Genomic DNA, 25516 nt, shown 5'->3' on the forward strand with positions numbered 1-25516 from the left:
AAGATTATGCCGTCAGTTTTCTTAACTATCAATTACCATATATAAATGAGTTAAGATAATTACATATTAAAAATAACCATGAAACCCATGAATAAGTTTTTTTTTTAGTTTAACATAAAAATAACATAGAACTACATTTAAAAGCCAAACTGAGGGATATTTTAGATACTTTTATTTTTATTTTTTGAAACAATAAAATATCCTCTAATCCGTTAATCACTGTTAGAGTAAAATTAATCCATAGTATTTTTTAGACATTAAAATCAAAACGCAGAGGTTAATAATAAACATTCACATGGTAGAGTGTAAATGATAATAAAATAAAAGGTTAAAATGTTTTGATACATTTTCCATACTTTTATTAAGGACAAGTAACACACTGTGTTTCCCGAAAATAAAAGAAGAGGAGAGAGAGAAAAAGAAACGGAAAATGGTGGAGAAAATGTCGATCTCACCTTGAAGATTAAAGCTTCCACTCATTCGAGTTTAGAGTACTTGGTAAAAGATTAGAACTTCCAAATTGAAGATCATGCAAACTTCAACAGTGAGTTCTGTCCTCCAAGCTGTCCACAGGGACATATCACAACAGTCCTCCTCATTCTAAGCAATGTATCGTTCGTAAGCATCCCTCTCCATAGCCTTAGCATGGGAGCCAAGTCACCAGTACTCAAACCTAATCATCATTTCCCTCCTTACAAATACCACCTCACACCCCATTCCATGCTCTTCATCCAATTCTCCATCCAATTAATCCTCTTCAAACACTAACAATGTCTGGCTTCCTTCCTCCAATGTCTTCTCCACCTCCTTTCCCATTTCGCCGCCCTCCGCCGCCATCCACATTGCCGATAAGGGCTCCCCCTCCACCGCAAAAGACCCCGCCACCACCGCCTACACCCTCCCCACCGATTAGGGCACCGCCACCTCCCCGAAGGATGGCACCGCCACCGCCGCCAATTAGAGCACCGCCTCCACCGCCGACAAGAGCACCGCCACCGCCACCGCCGACAAGAGCACCTCCACCACCACCGCCGAGAAGAGCACCGCCACCGCCACCACCATCTCCTCCACCTAGAAGGGCACCGCCACCTCCGCCGCCCATTAGAGCACCGCCGCCGCCACCGACGCCATTTCGCCCCCCTACGCCTGCAATTACACCTCCATCGCCTCCCCCGCCAAGCCCGGACCACACGGCCATCATCGTAGTCTTCGCCACGCTCGGCGGACTGCTCCTCCTCGCCTTCCTCGCAGCTGCCATCTTTTGCTTCCTCAAGAAGAAGAAGCAGAAGAAGCTGATCAAAGAGGATGAGCTGGTGAACGTAGAAGACCACATTCGCGTCCACGAGACTATAGTTCCAGGCTCTCATAGGCAAAAGCTAGTAGGTCTATCCGTGGACGAAGACATCAAAGTGCAGGAAGTGATGAAGATGGTCGGGGAAGCGTCTCGAATGCGTTCTGCTACTAATTAGGCGAATCACGACTAAGTTTTTGAGCTGGCTTCGGACCTTGGATTCCACTGCTGTGTGTTTGTGTTGTTGTGATGAACTATGAGGGTTTACTATTTGAACCCATAAGTTCGTATGTATGTATGTATGTCTACGTGTGCATGCATGACATGCGTTATTTGTCATTATTTTGAATGTATTTGTTTATGCTTTGTGATCTGTCATCTATTCGATTCATTATTTCCATTTTCCAATATACGAATAAGAATAAGAATATGCTCTTTATGACTTGTTCATTTGCTGTGCCAATTAAATCATTGGGGAATTTACCAAAACACCTCCTATATTTTAATTTTAACCTTATAGGGAATATGAAGTATTCTTACGTAGTGTTTTGACAGAACTGAAGGTAAAATACGAGGGCAAAATGATAAATATCCATAGTAAGGGTGTGAACGATAATAAAAATTAAAAAATAAACCAAAGTGTTTTTAATAAATTGTCCTAATTTTCAGTATTAGAGTTTATAGGCTTAGATTTCTATAACCCGGTAATCTTGCAATTCTTGGTCCTATTAATCAATGAACTTTAATAAAGTAGGTAGAGACAGACATTTTCTAAGGAAGTCAAGATTTAATTTATGATTTATTAGTGCAGTTGGTTTGGATGAGCAACAACCGGCACTTATCCAAATAATAATAATAAGCCCAATAAATTTTTGACAAGTAAACTGCATTTATCTTGTGTAATAAGTCTAGCCTAAATGACTAGAAGACGTTAATTCCATTGAAGTTCATACTGATGCTTGTCTTCGTCTAATTTCTCTCTCTCTCTCTCTCTCTCTCTCTCTCTCTCTCTCTAAATTCAAACAAGATGGAGTAGCACTATTATCTTGCTTACCAAAAATCCTCAGAAAACTATATATATTTTTTAATTTTAAACTCCTAATTAGACAACTGGGCCCATAATTTGGTGTAATCTGGGCCCAAGGCCTAATGAGCGGCTATACATCTGCACACGTTTTCTCGACGTTTCCTCCTGCCTCCTCCTCACCATCGCATTTGCTTTATATATTGAATCAACTAATAGTTACACTAAGCAATCTATGGGTAAAAGAAAAAGAATTACACTGGATCACCAACTACTACACGAAATAAAGTGCTCATAAGTTTGTCTAACTTAAGATCAATTTTGTTCCAACAAATTAGACAACGGTGGGTAAAGTTTAAGTACCATTCCTATTTCCTAGTCCTTAGTACAACATCTTGACCAAGATCTAGAAGAATGCACCTGTCACTAAGTCCAAATGTCAAATTCAGATTGGATCGGATCCAACAAAAATATCTCCGGTTTCGTGTCAGGCCCTATTAAAGTCCTCAAAAGTTAGTTTGCCCCTCGGTCAATACTAACCCCCCCCCCCCCCCCCCTCACGTGACAGTGTGATACGCCACCGGAGAAATCAAGCGGCGGAGCCCAAGTGGATTAAACCCCTAATAACTAACATTAGCGAAAACCCCACCTCCAAATCCTGCAATTATGACGTTAACGATGATATTCTCACCCTTCCCAATATAACCTGAGCACACCCACAGGAATCCTCTAACAAAACCACTGCACCCACTGGTTTTTTGCGAAGCACAACCAATTCAAGGTTGGCTTGCCCACATAATATCGGATCTCCCTCTCCTTCCCACCTTGCATGCCAAATGGCACAAATACCCTCGCCCCAAAACTTCCAAGTGTCCTCAAACCCAAGGAGTTTGATTGACACCTAGGGGCATTTTAATCACCCCGCCGGCTATATATCTAAGTGCGCAAGGTTATCGACCTTGTACACAACAAGAGGCATTTTGTTTTACCGTTTAGTAGTAGCAGCAGCAGCAGCTATGCAGGCCCAATCGCTCTTCCTCTCAATGCCGGCAATGGCTAGGTCCCGTTGCCGGGTTTCGGCCATTGCGGTGGCCCCCCCAAACCGGCGCCGAGTTATCCACTCAATGCCGCCGGAGAAGGCCGAAATCTTCAAGTCGCTGGAGGGGTGGGCGTCGCGCGAGCTGCTCCCGATGCTAAAGCCGGTGGAGCAATGCTGGCAGCCCACCGACTTCCTACCGAACTCGTCGTTGCCCACCGACGAATTCGAGGAGGAGATTCGGGATTTGAGAGCCCGGACCGCGGATTTGCCGGACGAGTACTTCGTGGTGCTCGTGGGGGACATGATCACGGAGGAGGCGTTGCCGACTTACCAGACTATGATTAATACTTTGGATGGGGTTAGAGACGAGACGGGGGCGAGTCCGAGCCCGTGGGCGGTTTGGACTCGGACTTGGACTGCGGAGGAGAATAGGCATGGGGATTTGCTCGGGAAGTACATGTACTTGTCCGGAAGAGTCGATATGAGGATGGTGGAGAAGACGGTGCAGTATCTCATCGGGTCCGGAATGGTATGTATGTTTATTTGCTGCTTGCATTAATATAGTTGTAATGAGTGATGATACTGACTATTGAGTCATAATTCAGGGTGGAATGTTGTGTAATTTAGCCACTAATACCACATTAGCTTTACAATTAATTAATTTTCTTGATCGCTTTGTAGGATCCGGGGACGGAGAACAACCCGTACCTCGGCTTCGTGTACACGTCCTTCCAAGAGCGCGCGACCTTCGTCTCCCACGGCAACACCGCCCGCCTCGCGAAGCAGCGCGGCGACGACGTCCTGGCCCGCGTGTGCGGCACCATCGCCGCCGACGAGAAGCGACACGAGAACGCCTACGCCCGCATCGTCGACCAGCTCCTCGCCATCGACCCTGAGGGCGCCGTCCTGGCGATCGCCGACATGATGCGGAAGCGCATCACCATGCCGGCCCACCTCATGCACGACGGGCACGACCCGCGCCTCTTCGACCACTTCGCGTCCGTGGCCCAGCGGCTGGGGGTGTACACCGCGCAGGACTACGCGGACATCGTGGAGTTCTTGGTGAAGAGGTGGAAGCTGGAGAGCTTGGAGAGCGGGCTCAGCGGGGAGGGGAGGAGGGCGAGGGATTTCGTCTGTGGGTTGGCCGGCAGGATGAGGAAGGTGACGGAGAGGGCGGAGGAGAGGGCGAACAAGGCGGAGGAGAAGAGGGTGAGGTTTAGCTGGGTGTTTGATAGGGAGGTGGTGGTGTAGTTACCAGTTACTAGTTAGTGGTGGGGTGTTCTCTGTTTTGTTTGGGCTTTTTTCTTTGTTGGAGTTTAATCTTGGACTTGTTCAAACTAATCTTTTTAACTCTTAAATCGAGGTCCACTTCATTCTCTCTTCTCTATATAAATGTTTGCTTATTGTGTTTCTGTTCCTAAATAGTTATTGTCTGGCGGTGGAAAAAAACTGCAATACATATGAAAACTGGAATCGTAAAATATGATTATGAACAAAGGGAATGGCAATTGGCAAATGCACATAAAGTATTCAACAACTTCCATTATAAGTATCCATGCCTCTGGCTCTTGGCAAGTTTATTTGTCCAAGGACATAATTAACATTCCTAATGTTTCATTGATCTTTTGTCTAAGAGATCAGATAAGGGTAAGAAAGGTCCCTATACAGATAGATGCAGCAAGAAGCGAATTGCTCTTTGTTCATCTTAATTTCGCTAACTTTTGACATGGCTATGGATTGAGACAAGTACAATTAGCCCTAAAAAACTTAAGAAGGGAAAGCAAAAGCTTCTATCCAACTATAGCATCCTCTCCTCCTAGTTCTTAGTTGATGGCAACAGGTGTTATTCTCTTTTTTGTAGTTTTCTTTACATCAGAGTTCTTGGTCGAAGCTGATAATTTCTGCGTACCTTCACCTTCGATGTGCTTTGAATTAGCTTTCCGTTCAAGTTTGCCTGCGTCTTGATCATCAATTTCCATAGTTACAGTTTCTGGATTCAAATGTGCTGAATGTGCATTTCCTACTACCGGTTTCTTTGTTTCTACACAAATTTAAAAGGAATCATATAAGTGGAAACATGGCAAATTGAAAGAGAAGCAAAATGACTAGAATTCACTTAAAATAGGGCTGTAACAACTAGATCATTAATAGGCCACATTTCAATAATAAAAAAAGAGCAAAAGGTAATAGATCGTTACACAAAATCAATACCTGAGAGGGAATAAAGTTGCCCTAATTCATCATTCTCAAACTCAAGAACAGTACAGTACCCATCTCGTGAGGACAATGCAAGGTGCTTAGCATCAGGAGACCTAGCACGAACAGTAGTGAGTATGAAGCACTTACTCTCTGTGTGTGTGTGTGCGCGTGTGTGTGATGGTTGAGGTGGTGGAAATCAAAGAATCCTAGAGATTTGGATACTCACCATGAAATATCAGTAATAGCTGCATAATGGAGTCCAGCAAATATTGCTATTGGTGGCATACTCTCAGTATCATAGATGTAGAGAGAGTCCAAAGTGGCCACAGCAAAAATGACTCTATAAGGAAGTTTAAACAAGCCAGCTGCCATCGTTATATACAGAGTTCAGGTTGCAGAATGAGAAACAGTTGTTACAGAGAAAAGAATAAACTAGAGATACAAAGTCACCTGACTTCGAACCACGTAGACAAAAAAGAACAGGACAGAATCGTACAGCCACTATAGGTTTGTTAGCTGGAAGTTGTATGGCAGGCCTACATAATAAAAACCCCGTATTTAAGAAAAGTATCCCAAATTTTTGTAGCTAGAAACCGTTTATATTTTGTTTTGGATTTCAGCAAGTTCCTAAAAGATGCAGCGGGACACCCAGAGTAAAATACGGTCAAGTAATTTGTGCTATAAAAGCCAACACTTCAATGTCTACCAAAATTGAAATTGAAGAAACCAGATAATATCGGCTTTGAGATAGCATGTGACATATGTATACAACTGAATGCTCAATCAATCAAGGCCCTCTTAGAACTTTTTCGTTTCATTCAAAAGGAGTAAGATAGAATACAAATCGAAAAGCAAGACATCCAGATATGTTCAATTGTTCACTAAATCAGTAAATCTAAGATGAAGCTGATCATAGAAAAGATATTGGATGTTTTACCTTGATAGATCTTTTCTTGAGATTATATAAGCAGTGTTAAACACTTCAGGCCCAGATAAATGTTTGCATATACCTGAAAAAGTGAAAAGTAGCACTCACTGTTTTCCTTCAGAACATGCAAAATTGGAAGATGAAAGAGTACAAAATTTTAAAGATGTTGCCCTTGCTTGTGTCTACCCATCTAAGAATGCCTCCATTGTAAGTTCTTAAAAGGAATTATATCAAAGCATTTCGGAAAGGACAATACCAGCAAGTATACAGAGGAGACTACAAATTAACATTACCAACAGTGATTTAACCTATAAGCCAAGAAATAACATGAAATATCTGAGAGACAAAGTATTTTAACTCGCGAAATAGAAAATAAGTACATGCTAAAGACAGGTTCTCAAGCAAGCTAACAGTGGTTGTGCAGAATAAATGAAGTACAAGATACTGGGGAATTTAGGGAGTTGATACAAAATAAGTGAATTGAGGAATCAGATTAAAGCTACCAGATGAAGCCTGGCCTCAAGAATCATTATAGGAGAGCGATTGGATACTTGGGCTGAACACTTGCTTAGAACTCATGATCACAAACATTGAGACTATCTCAAACTATATTTTGACAGACAGACATTCTAAATTTACTATCCAGAAAATTTTCAGAACATTGAAAGAAAGTCAATTGATGATGCACACATTAGAAAAGCTAGACCTTTTAACATACCAGAAAGAATATGAATATAATACCATCAAGCTTGAAATAATATTTCTATTGATACTACTATAAGCATATACCTGATGGCACTAGCAAGAATGATCCATCTGGTGACCATGATAATCTCCGAAAGAAGGATGGCAAAGTCTCATCGTGAAACAGATGAGTCTTAGGTGGTGTAGGCTGAAAATGGAGGAAATGTTATGCTCCGAACATAGTATCTAACATTGCAACTGATAACATACCATCCAGACCTTTGAATCATCAAACTTTTGAGGATCAGACTTTGTTAGCATTTGTTGACAAACAAAGTTAATTTTCTCTAAGCCCTTTGATTTGGTTTGTGGCTTATTTATATATACCCTGCATGTCCTATCTGAGCTAAGTGAAGCAACATACTGACCCAGCGGATCCCACGCAACTCCCTGAACATAATGCAGATGAGCATCTAATATTTGATGGACGCAACCTGAAAACATCATCACATACGAAATAACACATGAGTGTTGCAGCATTTGAATTGACAAATAGATGTCATTTGCCATCATATACCTTTATTAACATCCCATATTATGCAAGAGTTATCAACAGAACCAGAGATCAAATATGCACCATCTGCAGACCACTGGAGATCAAGAACATCTTTCCGATGAAATCTGATAAAGGAAATCAAACTAAGCTACATAAATATGATTGTGAGAAGAAACTGTATTTTGATGACAAATTTTGTGTGGAGGATCCTACAATAATGTCTTGAGGACTTTCCAAGTCTGGCCATCATCTGTTGAGTGTAGTTTCCAAAGTACTAATTCACCTCCTACAAAATGGAAATGCATATAGACATCCATTTTGGTTGTGCTACATGAAGCTTACTTATGCAAAATGAAGCATCTAAGGTCCTATTTGCTAAAGGCAATCAACATTTGATGATGAACAACTAATAAACATCAAGGGTTGAAGATAGGATCCACACAAAAAACATACCATCGGCGCCGGATGCAAGCAGTTCTCCTGCAAAAGTAGGATGGCAAAGTCATTTGTCTTAGCAAATCTACAAGGAATTGACAATAGACCAATGTTCTCCATTACACTATTCAATCAAAGCATTTAAAATAATGGGATAAACAATAGGCAATTTATACAACAAAATATCAATGTTTGAAGGGAACAAAAAGGGAACAGCTAATGGTTGACATAATTTGGCCTTGCCCTTTTCTATCTTTCTTTCTTTTTTTTGGTTAGTTAACCTAATGTAGTGATCCAAGATGTGTTGCAAAGTCCTCGCATTGGCATGAGAGGCCCTGGTAAATCATACCCTTTTCTTCAAAAAAAAATGCTACAAATTAAATGGAAGATCAGTTTTTTATCAAATAATTTGAAGCAGCAAGGCCAATCATGCAAAAGGCTACAAAGAACTGTCAACTTTATGATTCAAGGACCCTGCATCTAAAATGCATTATATAGAACTGCAGTAGATGATGAGTTGGTGTTACTCATATTGCAAGCTTGTTATTTGGAGTACATAAATGAATTCACTAACTCCTGAATCTTTTCAACAGGCCCTGAACATGTCTTGAATGTTTAACAATTTAAAGATAGCATATCTCTGATATCGTCCTGCATTCTGACAAAAGTTATGGTAAATGTTAACATTTTGCCAATGTAGGTTTGACACATGCTGAATAATTTCCTTTGCAGTAACAAGTAGACATTATTTTCTAGACCTTTTGCAACAACGGGTGGAAAACCAGAGTCTCACTTGCATGCCAAAGAGAAAACAAAAGTCATCTAACAATTTAATGGACTTCCACAAGATGAAGAATTAGGCACTGAAACACACAGAGTCATCGACAATAACATTACTCTTACTTTACTTCCTATGTTCCAATTTTTTTAATTGACATTGGACAACCGCTATTATGGATCAAATTCATTGAAGAAACTTTGTTAAAGATTCTACAACTAGCTACACTGCATGGATACAAATACAACACCATATGCCCTTTATGTAAATTTAAAATGGGTCAGATTAACTCCAACCCACCCACTACCTTAACCGATTCAAACCATATTCAATAAAAAATTCCTACCCAACCCGGATATGGGTAGGAATTTTGGAAAAAAAACAAAGATATGGATATAGATAATTGTCAGGTAGGATTTTCTAGATACGGATACGAGTGTCAAATATTCGTTCACCCACATAATCTATAAATAATATATTATATTATATACCCTACCAGCTAAAAGCCTAAAACATGACCATTTAACCTAACCCCTATTCTATACCCTTACCTGATTAACCGTCTTCACCTCGAGTCTCTATCATCCTAGCCCTAGCCACCGTCAAAATCCAAAAACAGTGACGCGCCCTTACCCTCTTTATCTCCTCCGCAACCATCGCCTCTCCGTCGCCGCCAAGCATCGCATCTGCCTCTCCTCCTTAAGATCACCTTCAACTTCAAGAGCCCCCTCCCCCCTTTTCTCTCTCTCGTGTTGCCCCCTCTGACACCTACCAGCTACCACATCTAGAAGCACGACATCAACCTTTGTGCTGACACCTTCGTTATTGCCTCCAGCCTCTTCCTTGTTGCCTCTAGGTTGCCATCCCCTCTCCTTTGCCAATTAATTAAGAATAGTGATAAACCATCCTAGATCCCTCGGCACACCTCCCTTATAGCCCCGACCTCTTCCTTGTCGCCCGCAGTTGCCACCCCCTCTGCTTTGCCAATTAATAAAGAATAAAGTGATAAACTATCCTAGATCACAATATATATTATGTTTGTTTAAGTGGTTAATCCATTTATATTACGTTTATTTAAATGGTTTAACCATTTCTACTCAAGGATTAATTATTTAATTGGTTTCCATTTGCAATTGAACTTTGGATCCCAAAGCTCATCCGTTTGCGCATGATCATGATATTTATTTATGAGAAGGAGTACAGAAGAAGGATCTTGGTGAGGCTCTTGTATTGTTGGGAATGCCCATTGTTTATCTTCCTAATACTATAATTGATATGTTCTCCAAATATAGTGTGAATTTGCCTCAAATTTGTTATTCCTGTAACGGTAAGACATTTTCTTAAGGAATGCCAATCGTTGGTTATGTTGAATAAATCATCATATAAATGTACTTCTAAGTGAGTCACTGAATGCTCTGTCACTCTCTTCCTAAGATAGTGATAGATCTGTCTCCTCTTGTGATTATTAGAGTAAGGAAAGATGCTTCGAGTTTTTATAGCGCCCTTCTATATATAAATCAAGGAGTTTGCATTCTAAAATGAGACAAGGCGAGAATAGTGGCACTGTTCTAAATGGATGTGGTAGTGAGTCATTATACACTAGTTAAAATTATTGTATAATACTGCATCCTTTCGATCAAAGTTAAATGGATGTTACTTGTTCTAATTTAAATTGTATTAAAGCTCTAGACTGTCCATGGGTATTTGAACTTGTTCTAATTTAGACTTTGTTTTAAAGATCTAGATTGTGAACAAGTACAATTAATATGAACTTGTGTGTATAATGGAACTCTAGATTGTCAAAGCTCTAAACTTTGTACTTGAAATTGTGTTAATTTAATTTGTTGAAGTTAATGTGAACTTATATCTAGAATGGAGCTCTAGCTGTTAAAGCTCTAAACTTTGTATTTGAAATTTGTCTTAATTTAATTTCTTGAAGTTAATGTGAATGAAGGTGCAATTGTTCTTGGCATCCTTTGGGGTTTGGGTGCAATAGGTATTTGTGAACTGATAATAACTGACTGTTTAAGTATTCAAGATATATTTTTAGTTCAAGTTTTATTCGTATCCGGTTAAGATCTGATCCATATTTGATATGTATCTATATTCGTATAAAAACCTAATCCGAATCCGATCTATATCTATCTTCGTATAAATTCTGATTCGTATCCGATCTGTATCTGTATTCGTATAAAATCTGATCCGTATCCGATCTACATCTATATTCGTATAAAATCTTATCCGTATCCGGTCTGTATTTTTTATCCGCATCTGTTTCAGATCCGATATGTATCTAAAAGCTATCTGTATCCATTTAGTTATAATGAGATTTTAAATTTTACTATCTGTCTGATATATGTATCCATATCCGAACTAAAAATACAGACCCAGATATAAGTTGAGCACTATCCAATCCGTTTTCACCCCTACCTCTATGTATGATTTATAATTTGATTAAAATTTTCCAATGTTGAGTCCATATTATGTTTTGTCAATGGCATTATGTAGTGTACTAAAGAAAACAAAGAAGCCATAAATATCATCTTTTTAAGAAAACTGATCATACATGATGTTTTCTCACCAGACGGACTGAACCGGAGAGAATTCACTGCAGAACTATGGTATGAAAGGCTTTTTTGATAGGAAGCTGTCGGAAGTTTCTTCTGTGATTCATCTGCAAATATAGCCCACAACTGCAGAAGAAAATCACATAAATCCACTAGTTCATTGCAAGAAAACAGATAGAAAAATGACAATATTGATTAACCTAATTTAGCTAGAATAAGTAGATTTTCATTAACTAAATGAATGATACTAAGATATAATCCCAGTTCTCCTTTCTCAATCTGGCATGTGCATATGAATAGAAAGCAGGTGTGCATATGTGCGCATATACATCAACACGCGTATGGATGCGTGCACGCCCACACACATATATGTGCAAGAGCACGCATGCATGATTTGTGACAAATTTATCAGAAGACAGGTTTGTAAGTTTATCATATAGCTGATGCTGTCAAAACATCCTAACAAAGAACACGTGGCTATTATTCTTTCAAAAGCTGCCCTTTAGCTATAAACAGAAACAAAAGAAGGAATAGAAACGCTCCTGAACAACTAGATTCTGAGGATCCACTGTGATGTATAACTAAAGTAGACATAATGACATGTGACTCATCAGCAGTCAGCACAAAACCAAGCTGGTTGACAGCCACAAACGCCTTTTCCTCCGTGTTTCTCACTTTATTAGATCTCTGAAGTAACTATCCAGTGTACTTAAGCCATAAATTGTTCTTTTTCATCCACATGAATCGGTGAACTCAAAAGAGAGGCATGAACTGTTACAAGGCTGCAGTATTTTGCAAATATGGTTCTACTCCGTCTTAAAAAGAATCAAGATTCAAGATAGATCATCATGCAACAAAATGAGTACTAAATAAGTAGAAAGTTACTTCCATATCAGACCACTCATTTTAAGTTTAACTGCCCTGCAATGATTAATGCTTACCATCCCGATTACAACCACAACACTAGAAATTTTCACACTTGCAGCATATTAACATTCTAAAGCAACAAATGCACGACATAATGAATGAAAACCACATACCTCCCATTTCATCGTTCCAAAATAAAAATAACAGATCAAAATCGCATCTTTAAGAGGCCGAAAGAGGGGTGGGGGGGAGGGGACGAGACGGCTTAGAGATCCGTACCTTGATGTCGTGATCACTGCCGCCGGTGGCGAGAATTCCAGTGGGGGATGGAAATCTAGGGTTAGGACCGGCTGGGTGTCGTGCCAGTTGATCTGAACCGTCCCTCCCTTCATCTTCCACTGGTGGATCTCTAGGTTTTCTTCTTTCCCTTGGAATCTCTTTCTCTCTCTCTCTCTCTCTCTCTCTCTCTCTAGGGTTGCGGAAATGGGGCTCAGAGTGGATTATCGTCCAACCGCGGGTGGTGCGAAGGCGGGAAGATTGGGAGTGTGTTGCGTGCTGTGGGTGTTTCCCGCTAGATTGGCCTTTTGCACGTGAGATGCGCGTGATTTCCAATAATTCGAAGTTTTTCTTACAAACATTTTACAAAATAATTATTATTACATGACCCTTGAATATTTGTAGGGAAAAATTAAGCTTTATCTCATTGTGGTTTGGCACAGTTACACAAATTTATATTTAAGTGTTTAACTTCTCTAATCTAAAATATAACTATTATTATTTTTTATTATATTTGATGGTAACCAATTTCTCCTATCTAAAGATAATATTTATACGACAAAAATACTCTCCTACCAGAAAAATATATTATTCACCTGCTACTTTATACATAGGGGTAACTCTTATACTTTAGTTAGAATCATAAAGAATTAGATACTTAAGTTGAAATTAAAAAAAAGAGAGGCAATTAGGCCAAATTACAAGGCATAAAATGTAATTTTCCATAATTTTGTTTACTTTGTGGGTAAACTATTACTTTCTCTCTTCACTGCTTATCCGTATAAGCTAATGAGTGCTAGGGTAAAATTATTAATTATATATATCGTATGAGGTAGTAGTGAAAGGAAAAGAAAAAAATGTGACTATACCTTTAAAAAAATAATCTTTTAATATTTGTATGCCTTTTACCCCCTTCTTTTTCTCTTATTTTCGTTTCGGCCAGAAATTTTTTTTTGGTTGTCTAAATCTATCCGTACTTTTTAATCAAATGAAACATGACATAATGATTTATTTTTAAAACATGACACTTTACTAATATGATTATTTTTAGTTTTATTTTAGCTAAGTTGGTACAAAGTTTCGTATTGTTCTCTTTTTAGAACGTGGAGAATGCTAAATTATTCATGTGGTAGAAAGCAATGTAAAAAATATGAACTTTCGTAGCTAAAAAAAATCACAACAAAAGGTTCCACTGTTCTTTCGGAGGAAGACGAGTACAAATTTTTTTTATAATCATAAGCATAATATGGTTAATCTAGTAGAAGGAGGACCATTGAGATTTGTTTGCGTGGTGTAATAATATCAACTTCAAACACATTAATGTCGTATATCAACTCTTTGCTTGAATTAAATTAAAAATTATTGCATACGGAATTTGGTCAGTTAGCTATTTTGTATACACATTGAGGTAGTAACAGTACACATATTTGTAGTTATGATGTACCTCAATGATAAGTAAAAGTTATTCCAGTGTCCTCTTATTATGTCAACTAAACCTCTTATAATTGTAGTAAGTGTAATATATTGTAGTCTAATTTAAAGTTTAAGTAATTTTTATAATTGCTTGGAGTTATTGTTTCGCCAGAATAATTTATTGGAGCTATTAGTTTTGTGGGTCAGATTTTATAATGGGGATGGGTATCTGAAGGAGTAGAAATAATTTTAGTGCCATGAGTTAATTTAAATTGAAGGCTGATTAGTTTCTACAGTGGAAAATTAACGACAAGGGATTTAGTTCTATAGTGCAAAAAACACAACGTCATTTGATCAGTTAGTTAACTTAATTAAATAGAATATTCTGACAGTGTTAGTTAAAATCTAAGCCAAATTATTTTCTGCATATATTCTCTAAATCAGAAGACTCGATTTATAAATAGTAAAAATATAGTGTGTAAATTATAATTACGTTATAAATCAAGGCATTATAAATAATTTTCCTATATTTCAAGATTAAGGCTGAGAAATTTATAAAAATTAGAATAAATATGGTTTCAAAAGATTTGTGTCTAAATTGTTTAAATTGAAACAGCTAGTTTAACTCCAGAGAAAATTAATAAAAAAATAAATAAATAAGACTATATAAAAGATATACACGTAAAAATTGTGTGTTTTGAGAGGCATATATGTACATATCTAATACATTTTTTAAAGGGTACACACAGGAAAAACCCATGGAAAGAAAAAACGTGGAAACCAATATGAATTTTTGGCAAAAGATCTGGACCGTTGGTTGGACAAGTCGCAGTCTGTACGGCCCATTGGATCAGTGGGCCTAACGGGGGAGGGGAGCCCACTGGAAAGAGTTTGGACTTTGGGGGAAGGGAGGGGCAGCAGACCGGGAAGCAGGGAGGGTGACGGGACACAGTAGGTTGCATCGATGTATGCGTTACCGGAGCATTGGACGGTCAAGATCATCGCAGATGCTGTCGGGGAATAAACGTTGCAATCCGGGCACGCGCGCGCACAGACACAGGCCATTACCCCCTGGGGCCCATCCTTGTCATTTCACCGTCGCATAGCTTGGTCGGATCCTTCTTTTATTCCTCAATTCCTCCAGGAAAATAATAATAATAATAATTACACAATACTAGCTGCCGGTAAAAGAATATATATATATATATATTAAAGAAAATATTACTCTAACTATTTAATGTTAGATATATACCTTAGATCATTATTTTGCAGATAACCTTTTTATCCATATGAAACTTGTTACAAAGTAGTACCTCAGTTGAAAGATACTTTCTCCTAGCATTATTACTCTTTTGTTGGAATACCTCGTGATTCCAGTGACTTAGGATTATAATCTACTACGTTGCAGATGAGAAGTCTTTTAATACTAGCAGCTTTATCACATTCTGGCATGATTAGATAGTACACAATTTACCAAAGGGTCGTATAGGTTTCACATCAGTTAGCTTTCTTTTAATCGATTTGGGTCAAATTTGATAATCTTACATTAAATTTATCAAACTTATAATTTTTTTGTCCTTTTTTTTATTCTTTTATTTTTAAGATTTGAATGAACTTTTGCCCCCAAAATAATATTATTCGACTGTTACAAAAAAAACATTTTATTTGTTTTTTTCGTATTACCATAAGAGAGTAAAGTGAATAAAAATCTTCAGAGAGATTTCAAGTTTTAGCTTAATCATAGTTGAGGTAAAATATAATTTTTTTTTCTAAAAACTTAAAAAATTAACAGGTCATGAAACATCCTTTTAGATAGCCGATAGCTACTTCTCGCGCTCAGTTCCCGAGTTTGACCGCACTGTCGCGGTCAACAGAAAAAGAAGAGGCGGTGGGGCAGATAAAGTTTGGAATAAATGCCGTTTGCTTTCCAGCAAGAATAAAACTATCCTGTCCCACTATCCTATCCTATCCGACCTCCAAAAACTATCCCTCCCTCCCTCCCTCGCCTTATCGTGAGGGTACGAATATAAAACAACAACAACAACGAAAGGATACTGAATCCTAGTACTGGGGCAGCTTTGGGGTACACTTTGAATACCCAATGAGATAACCATTCACAGGAATCCCCGGAAGAAGTGCCGTCCGGTAACGAGACACCAGCCTGCTTCTTCCCACGACTGCAGGCCAGTTCACAGCGACTCCACGGCACAAGTCGCCAGTTATGTTCGAACAAAAGGAACGATATTTTGTAATTTACACCCTTTACTTGGTAGCAACTCGAGACCAACTAATTAATTACACAGACTGTGTACTACTGCAATGCCACAGCTCACATATAATTACTCCGTTAACTCTTACAACATACCAATATAAACATCTTTTCCATCTATAAAGTTGTAAGCTCTCTCTCTCTCTCTCTCTCTCTCTCTCTCTCTCTCTCTCTCTCTCTCTCTCATATATATATATATATATATATATATATATATATATATATATATATATGTAAGCAACAACTACCCTCCTTAGTTCTCTAGTATATATCTTTGATCACTTGTGGCCATAAGGAACCAATTAAGCAAGCAAGATGATCACCTCGAACGACTTCTACACAGTGATGTGCGCCATGGCTCCCCTCTACTTCGCCATGTTCCTGGCCTACGCCTCCGTGAAGTACTGGAAGCTCTTCACGCCGGAGCAGTGCTCCGGCATCAACCGCTTCGTCGCAGCCTTCGCCGTCCCCGTCCTCTCCTTCCACTTCATCGCCCACAACAACCCTTACCAAATGGACGTCCTCTTCGTCGTCGCTGACACCACCGCCAAGCTCTGCGTCCTCTTTATCCTCTCCCTCCTCGCCTCCTTCTCCGCTCCCCCTAGCCGCCGCGACCGCGCCACTCGTCTCGACTGGCTCATCACCCTCTTCTCCGTCGGAACCCTCCCGAACACTCTGGTCATGGGGATTCCTCTCCTTCGAGCTATGTACGGCGACTTCACGCAGAGTCTAATGGTGCAGCTTGTAGTCCTCCAGTGCATAATTTGGTACGTAAAAATAAAGTTAATAATTGATACAATTTTTTTTAATTAGTTGCATGCATGGGAATTAGAGAATTAATTAATAGTTTCTTGTTTGACGTAGGTACACTTTGTTGCTCTTCCTTTTCGAGTACCGCGCCGCCACGCTGCTAATCCAAGACCAGTTCCCAGGGGCGGCGGCGGCAGCCATCACGGAGATTGAGGTCGACGGTGACGTCATCTCGCTCGACGGCCGGGACGTGCCGATCCGCGCTGAGTCGGAGGTTGACGTGGACGGGAGGCTCAGAGTCCGGATACGGCGGTCAACGTCGTCGGCGCCGGAGTCGGCGATGTCGTCGTCGATGGGGCTGACGCCGCGGCTGTCGAACCTATCAGGGGCGGAGATCTACTCAGTGAACACGCCGGGACGGTACCCGACGGAGCAGGCGCTGGGGGACGTGGGGTTCGGATGCCGGTCGGCGCGGGCGAGCCCGAGGCTGTCGGGTTACGCCTCGTCGACGGACGCCTACTCCGTGCAGCCGACGCCGAGGGAGTCGAATTTTAATGAAATGGAGGTGGGGACGCCGGGGTGGACGAGGTCGCCGGCCGGTGGGGGAGTGAGGGTGGTGAGACAGTTGTCGTCACCGGTGGTGGCGGCGGCCGGAGTTAAGGTGGTGAGTGGGAATCATAGTAATTGTGAGGGACAAGCAGGCAAAGATATCGGAGGTAATTAAGTACATTTGCGTCTTTGTTCTTTTCTCTTTTCATTCTCTTTTATCAAATTAAACCATAATATTATATACATACATCCATTTGAGTGCCGGATGAAGAATAATAAACATATATATAACAACTAATCTACGCTTTCCATTCATTCTTGCTCACACCCGATAATTATTATTTAACTTTTTAATGCCTTACTAAAAGAACATAAAATGGCGAATATTCTAGGGTACGGTATTGTTCTGTTATTTTTGTTGGTTGGTCGGTTTTTGTCCATTTGCTGCTCATAAAATCTGATACTGTGAGCCGATCTAATAGTGAGGTTAAACAGCAACTAGCTGTACACTGTGAGTACGTGTCAGCTCTGAACTGGCAAACTAACCCCTTTTTTTTTCCTCATTTTCACTTTGCCATAGCAAATTTAATATAGAGTCGTTCCTTTTCATATCTGGGAATATTCCCTGAGACTGACGATGTGTGGACAAGATCAATGAGATGACACATATTTTTGTCATCATTTATATATATATTTTTTGGTTCTATGATAGAGATTATAAGTTGCTGAATTTATTACATATATATATATATATATAAAAAGAAGAGAAAGAATATAAAATTCTCTTTGAATTATATTTCAGATGATACAGAACTGAGCTTCAGGAGCACTATAAAGTTTATCTCTGGAGAAGAGTACGAAGAAGAGAAGGATGGAATACCTAGTCAGCAAATGCCTCACGCTCTTGTTATGCTAAAGCTCATACTGGTAGTAGTTGGTCGAAAACTATCTCGGAACCCTAATACCTACTCCAGTATACTTGGCCTCCTCTGGTCTTTGATTGCATTCAGGTTGGTCTTTGAGTGCATTTAGCCTCTTAACTAACGGTTTTATGCATGGATTAATATGTTATAATATCTTCTCTAGATGGGAAGTGAGCATGCCGGACTTGGTGAAGAACTCCATAAAGATCATTTCAGATGCCGGGCTTGGAATGGCCATGTTTAGTTTAGGTGATGATTAGCTTAATTTAGCCATATGATTACGTACTAATGACATACATATGGTTCTGAAGATTAATTTGCCAACATCTACTTTTGGAAAAGTTGAGAAAAGATTTGACCTGCTTGTAGGATTGTTCATGGCACTTCAGCAGAGGATCATTGCATGTGGGACAAAGATGGCAATCATAAGTATGACAATTAGATTCTTATGTGGGCCTATAGTAATGTCAGCTGCATCTCTAGCTGTTGGATTGAGAGGGGTTCGGCTTCACACTGCAATCGTACAGGTATTTAATTACTAGGCTTAACTCTTATACCCTTTTAAAATTTTGATAATATTTCAGGCAATATTGTTTACTGTTTTCCCCCCATTTTTATTATTTATTTATTTATATATTTTCTCAGGCAGCTCTTCCTCAAGGGATTGTACCCTTTGTATTTGCAAGAGAATATGGACTGCATCCTGACATACTTAGCACCGGGTATGTTGTGTTATAAACTTATAGTAGTATACCCTCCGTGGTTATAATTTTATTTGTGACATTTTAATCTTTTATAATTATATTTTTAAATTAATTTTTTTATTATCATATTTAACTAATTTATATGTTGAATTTGTAGATACTTATTAGAGCCTAAAATTTAGACAATTATATAAGCTTCCCAAATTATCAAAAAATAATACGGATTAAATTTTGGATAATAAATATATTGAATATATATATGTTTTTGTCATATCTTTATCTCTAATGAGTATTTTTAAATTCGACTTATAGATTAGTCAAATATGATAAAAAAAAATAATTCTAATTTAAATATGATTATAATAAGATAAAGTGTTACAAATGAAATTATGTATGTGTGTCGGTGGGGCGTAGCGTGAAGTGAATTTGGACCTAATCATAAAGTGTAAAATATAATTTCTCCTAGCATATATCAAGATATAGATCTCAAGAACATGCTCTTAAATAACAAGAAATAAAAGGGACAAATACAAAGAAAATATAAAGATATTGTTAGATAATCATATTGGCCAAAAACTTAAGTTGTATGTGTGAGATATATCACTGGTTTATTAAATAATAGCCTAAGTTTTTGAGTGATGCAGTTGTCTAACATAGTATCAAGAGTAATTTATTTTACTATTTTCTAACATTACAGGCTACATGTGAGAGATCGTATTAAAAATATGATATACATTATCGATCTGTTAGCTAATAGCTTAATTAAATTTTTAGGTACTCCGATTATCTAATGTCTTAGCATATATCATCAAGATTAAACAAACACAGACTAACAACAAAGTTTGTCATTTATATATATCAAACAAGACCTTCAACATCTTGCAATTAAAGCCATCTCCTTCATGATATTGACTCCTCTCACCTTTGCAGGGTAATCTTTGGCATGCTTGTCTCCTTGCCTGTGACCCTTCTCTATTACATACTCTTGGGCCTATGAGAATTGGGGTCCCTACCATCAAATAAAGCAAAAAATGAAAGGGAGCATCCAAGGGAGGGAGGTTTTTGGATTTGGACCCATCAATCACAAGCAGAATCAAGCCATTAGATCGAGTTATTATTATTATTATTATTATTATTACTCCCACTAGATTGCTTATTAGCCAGGACCTTCGGAATTAATTACTTACTTACTCACTTAATTAATTAATTAACTTACACTGTACTTTTCTCTAACTTGCAATAGCCCAATGTTAGGATATGAGACAGGAGTCACTTCATCATTTTGAGATCTTTTCTCCCATCATGGGGTTGAGTATGTGGAGGAACTCATGACTCTTGAGGGTTATCACCCCTACAAAGATTAGTGGTGGCCAGAATGGATATGAATTATGAAATATATATACATATATCATGGCCTATGATTACGGTGAAGGAGATGTATTTATTTCGTTGAGTAGTGGATGTGGGGATACTCATTATGGAGATCCTCAACTTTATCCTTTATAGTTTTTTTTTTCATACTTTGGAGCAAATGATTGCCTTAGCTAAAGTTCTAACATGCATAGCATAAAGTTAGTTCTCACTTCCATGAGTACTTTTACCCTTTAATTTAGAAAGGTTTTTCTACATTCTGCAAACATTTTAGGGCACAACGCAAAATTTTAGCTTTTGGGAGTGCTTCTCTAAGGTTATATAATATCATACTTGTGTTAATATTCACATTCCTGGCAACTTATGTTACAGGTTTTTTATAAATGCACTGACATCTAGTATGATAATAATAAAAATATTAAGTATCTAATAGATAAATTTAGAGTTGCTAGATTATTGACCTGTTTAACTATTACGAGATGCAACTATATTTTCTTTTATTTCACGATTTAAGAATTTCTATATGGCATTTGTATACTTTTCTGATCATCCTCACTAATATTAACTTGTGGAACAATTGAGCCTACTTGCAAAATTCAATGTATAAAGGTCTCTCTCATCTCTCACTCTCTCCAGAGTTATTGGCTTCTTGTGAGTCCTAGTCCTTGGACACCAAGCAAACTCCTCAGTCAAAAACCTCGTCACGAAGCTGTTGACCACAACATGTGCTTCAATTAATCTTCTTTGACCAGCCAAATTTTCTCCAATTGTTCTACCTTCGTAACGAATGCCAATCCTTTTCCTTCAACACTGGAAATTTTTGAAACTTGGCTACCAAGCAAATAATTCCATCTTCCAGCATAGTATATAAGAGGCACAACTCTATGTGCTTCACATCTAACTAAAGAGGATTAAGAGTTCGAGATGGGTCTTAAGCTTTCTTGTTTGCTATGCCAAAATAAGCTTTCCCCACCTAATTCACCACCAAGAGAGCAAGTTCCAGCTTTCAAACAAGATGTAGTGGTAGAGGAGAGCAGCAGCAGTAGTAGAAGTACCACAAAGGAGAAGAGTACTGGGGCAGCCTTAGTAGTGCCTCACTTCCCATTCCACTCTCGCCCTGGCCTTCTTTGATCCCCATGAAATATTTGTCTCCTTTCTTCTTGGTGTGGCCTTAGTGCATGCCATTGCTTGTTTCGTGCTGTTATGCTGAACTATTTAATTGGGCCATTTCTGGAGGTTTATATTATGTACAGAGAGAGGAATTATTTATTGTGCTACATTTCTACTTCCTTCAGAGTAGATTAATGTTGGTGTAATTTCTATACAAGTTCTATAAATTTTCGCTTTCTATATTGTATTTAACTCAGGCTAATAGCATATTTCATGCATGTAAAGTAGACAATGGGTTATGAAACATATACATCTATATAGAGATCATGGATGTTCGTGTGTTAATAGCATGACACTTGGTACAAGGTGTGCCAATGGCACAGCCCCGTGCTGAGCTATGCCAACCGGTACACGTGCCGTGCTGCTAATCATTGTGCCATGTAGAGTTTTTTTTTAATTTTTAATTTTTATTAATTATTATCAAATTAACTGATCAATTGATCATTTAGAAGACTTAGATAAAATTGATGACAATGAGACTAGAGATTATAATGATGATGGTAATGGTGATGGTGATAATGATGAGACTCGGTCGGGTGGCGATAATGATAAAGATGAGACATACATTCCTATTACAAAACCTTCTTATAGGGGTAGATTTTTATAAGAACTTGAGTCTATAGGTAGTAGCATAACATTAGGAGAGGTGCACCCACTAGATGATATGAGCTCATCATCATTATAATCATATCAATCAAACCCTTTAGAGTCACAACATTCTTATTATACTCTATGTCCACAATTTACATATGCTTATGATGTGTTTATGTTTGTGCATGTGTCGATGCTGATTGTTTCAGTGTATATTCAATATTCATATCATATTATTAGAGAATTATAAAATTTCTATTTATATGAAGACTATGTATGACGTTACAATAAGCAATACTATTAGTGAATAAGTTTTGAAGAACATCGACAATATTTAATATAATATTCTCATATTATTCTTGTGTCGATAAATGAAGTTTTTGATTTTCTTCGTCATTCTACACTCAACTAGATATTAATTTTAATTATTAAACTATTATAAATTAATATTAATTAAGTGTTTAATTTTATTATGAAGTATTCAATTATATTATAAAGTGTTCAATCATTAATATTAGTATTAATAAATGTATTCAATTATATTATGTGTTAAATGATATTTATATTTAACTATTGCTTTATCTTTAATAAAATATGTTATTTACAAAAATAATCTAAAGACAAAAGACTATAATGTGGGTTTTAATATATATATATATATTTAAATCAAAAACTAAATATTATTATACTGAAAATTTGAAAACATATCTATTTTTTTTTTAATTTATTAAAAAATATTATAAATACGTGCCAGTGGCATGTAGAGGCATGCTACTGGTATGCCTTGTGTCGATAGTGGCACCACCATCGCTGATGGAGATATTCTAAAATATTCTTGTTGAAAACCCTTTATTATTCAAAAATAGCAATCACAAGATACTATGAAGAAATAAGAAATAAGTTTATTAGGATAATATATACAAGAAAGAAAGAGATTCATTTACGATTTATGAGTTGTATAAGAAACCATTTAAGGGAAGGACAAGGGTGAAGCCCTCTCAACAATTTTAGTGGATATCTTTTTCCTCAATATTTACTCAGCGAGAAATGAACACTGTCCATGTCTTTCAGTCAAACAGAAAAACATGCATGATGATCATCAAGTTATTTTTACAGATTACCGTTATAGTTGCACGATAGGGAATAACTTATCATCTGTTGGAGAGAGCGACTCATATTCTCAAGCTCGGAGGAAAACCGCCGATTCCACCTTCAATAACTCGTAATTACAAGCCTCTTCATGGCTGATGTGCTTTAAGACTATATGACAGCTCCAGCATAGAATTGGTGCTCAATGTTTCCTACCACAACTGAGCTGCAACCAGGAGTCTTTTGAACTCTATTCTCCACCATCTTCCTCCTCATCCTCTCTGCTTCCTCCCATCTTTCCGAAGCAGCAAAAATGTTTGATAGCATCACATACTCTGCATCATTACTAGATCCAAGGCCCATATGCAAGCTACCTAGCTCATGCATTACTCTTGCTGTCATCTCTGTAGCCAAGTGCACTTTGCAGGCTCCAAGTAGAGCTCCCCAGATTATTTCATTTGGTTTCACTGGCATCTTCTTGATTACATCATATGCTTCAACTAACCTTCCTGCTCTACCCAAGAGATCAATTAAACATCCATAATGTTCCACTCCTGCTAATAATCCATGCTTGTCCATCTTAGCGAAGATTTCTAGACCTTCCTTGATGAAACCCGCATGTGTACAAGCTACAAGTATTGCAAGAAACGTTATCTCATTGGGACACTCCTCTGATTTTTCCATCTGAGCAAAAAGGTCAAGAGCCTCTTTGGTTCGGCCATGGCTGGCAAGGCCTGAGATCATTGAGTTCCAACATTCGCTATTTCTTCTGCTCATTCCATCAAAAATCTTTTTTGCTCTTTCTAAATCCCCACACTTTGCGTACATATCAACCAGCCCATTCAAAACAAAATGATTAGTTTTGATCCTCTTCCTGTTTATGTATTCGTGGATTTGTTTACCATATTCCAGTGAACCCAACTGTGCGCAAGCTGACAAAACACTTGCCATTGTGAATTCATCAGGTTCAAACCCTTCCTGCTGCATTCTGCGAAAAGCTTCCAAAGCTTTCTCACAACACCCAATCTGCGAGTACCCAGCTATCAGTGCATTCCAATTCACCAAATTCCGCACTGGGATTTGATCAAAGATTGCTTGAGCCTCTTCAGCATTGCCCTTTTTAAAATACCCAGTAATCATTGATGACCACACGAAGAAATTGCGAACCGGCATTCGATCAAAAAATTCCCTTGCGGCATCCATTTCGCCATTTACTGTATACCCATGGACAATCACAGTCCATGTGACAACAGTCCTCATCTCATGTGGGGTCTGCTTGAAAAACTCCCTCGCCTTCTCTGTGTCTCCTTTCTCCGCAAACCCTTTAATCATCGTTGCCCAAGTGACGGGAGTCCGCAAAGACATCTGTTCAAACATATGCAAAGCCGAATCCATGTCGCCAATCATTGAATACCCCCCAATCATTGCATTGTATGTCACCACATTCCTCTCCGGCATTTCATCGAACATCTTGCGAGCAGCATCAAGTCTGCCACGTTTGCAGTACATCGAAACCAACGTAGTCCCAACGAGAAGCTCATGGATGATTCCAACTTTTGTAGACTCCGCGTGCAAGGATTTGCCAAGAGGAAGGAAGGAGACGGAGGAGCAAGCTTTGAGAATTAAAGGTAGAATGGCTTGGTGGTTTCTATTAGGAAGGTGACGGGTGTATGCAAGAAGAGCTTCTTTGGGAAAGCCTTGGGAAAGATAACATCTAATAAGCTGTGTCCATTGCCAGGGATCTTGGACTTTACTGGTTAGATATAGAGCATGGAGCTGTCTCAAGGTCACTATGTTGGTGGCATTTTGCTGGTTCAGACAAATATTGAGGGCATTTTTGTAAAGATCCATTGAGAATCTTCTCATCTTCGAGCAAATGCGAGGGCTTAGTAGAAGATTTGATATATATATATATATATTGGTTTAGACCTGCGAAGATCCTTATTTACATATACTGATATACTTCACTGTGTGGGATATATCACATATATAAAGGAGTTTTTGATCAAACTAATCCAGTTCCAAAACTTTTTACCGGAATAT

At 38.4% G+C, this 25516-nt stretch overlaps 4 protein-coding genes across 4 annotated transcripts; 2 read left to right on the plus strand and 2 right to left on the minus strand.

Moving 5' to 3' along the window:
* Window positions 1-3077: 3077 nt before the first annotated feature.
* LOC140792178 (stearoyl-[acyl-carrier-protein] 9-desaturase 1, chloroplastic) lies at window positions 3078-4741 on the plus strand. The gene is made up of 2 exons (XM_073143018.1): window positions 3078-3883; window positions 4036-4741. Exons 1-2 carry the CDS (start codon window positions 3332-3334, stop codon window positions 4603-4605), a joined length of 1122 nt encoding a protein of 373 aa, XP_072999119.1. The 5' UTR covers window positions 3078-3331; the 3' UTR covers window positions 4606-4741.
* A 121-nt stretch (window positions 4742-4862) lies between these two features.
* Window positions 4863-12898, minus strand: LOC140792177 (chromatin assembly factor 1 subunit FAS2 homolog). The gene is given in 13 exon segments (XM_073143016.1): window positions 4863-5395; window positions 5566-5666; window positions 5780-5918; window positions 6004-6089; window positions 6491-6563; window positions 7271-7373; window positions 7445-7659; window positions 7743-7846; window positions 7935-8007; window positions 8175-8201; window positions 11516-11627; window positions 12648-12691; window positions 12694-12898. Coding segments are annotated over 13 exon segments (1362 nt in total). The 5' UTR covers window positions 12761-12898; the 3' UTR covers window positions 4863-5177.
* A 3675-nt stretch (window positions 12899-16573) lies between these two features.
* LOC140791750 (auxin efflux carrier component 6) lies at window positions 16574-20757 on the plus strand. Its single transcript, XM_073142398.1, has 7 exons — window positions 16574-17093; window positions 17191-17792; window positions 18428-18635; window positions 18712-18797; window positions 18918-19075; window positions 19194-19270; window positions 20183-20757. The coding sequence occupies exons 1-7, from the start codon at window positions 16642-16644 to the stop codon at window positions 20247-20249; spliced, it is 1650 nt and encodes a 549-aa protein (XP_072998499.1). The 5' UTR covers window positions 16574-16641; the 3' UTR covers window positions 20250-20757.
* Window positions 20758-23389: 2632 nt separating this feature from the next.
* LOC140791801 (pentatricopeptide repeat-containing protein At3g21470) lies at window positions 23390-25351 on the minus strand. The gene has a single exon (XM_073142460.1). The coding sequence runs from the start codon at window positions 25337-25339 to the stop codon at window positions 23645-23647; it is 1695 nt and encodes a 564-aa protein (XP_072998561.1). The 5' UTR covers window positions 25340-25351; the 3' UTR covers window positions 23390-23644.
* Window positions 25352-25516: the final 165 nt, after the last annotated feature.

Source organism: Typha latifolia, chromosome 7, assembly GCF_019914945.1.
Source record: "Typha latifolia isolate L0001 chromosome 7, TyphaL0001v2, whole genome shotgun sequence".
In the NCBI taxonomy this organism is placed as follows: Eukaryota; Viridiplantae; Streptophyta; class Magnoliopsida; order Poales; family Typhaceae; genus Typha; species Typha latifolia.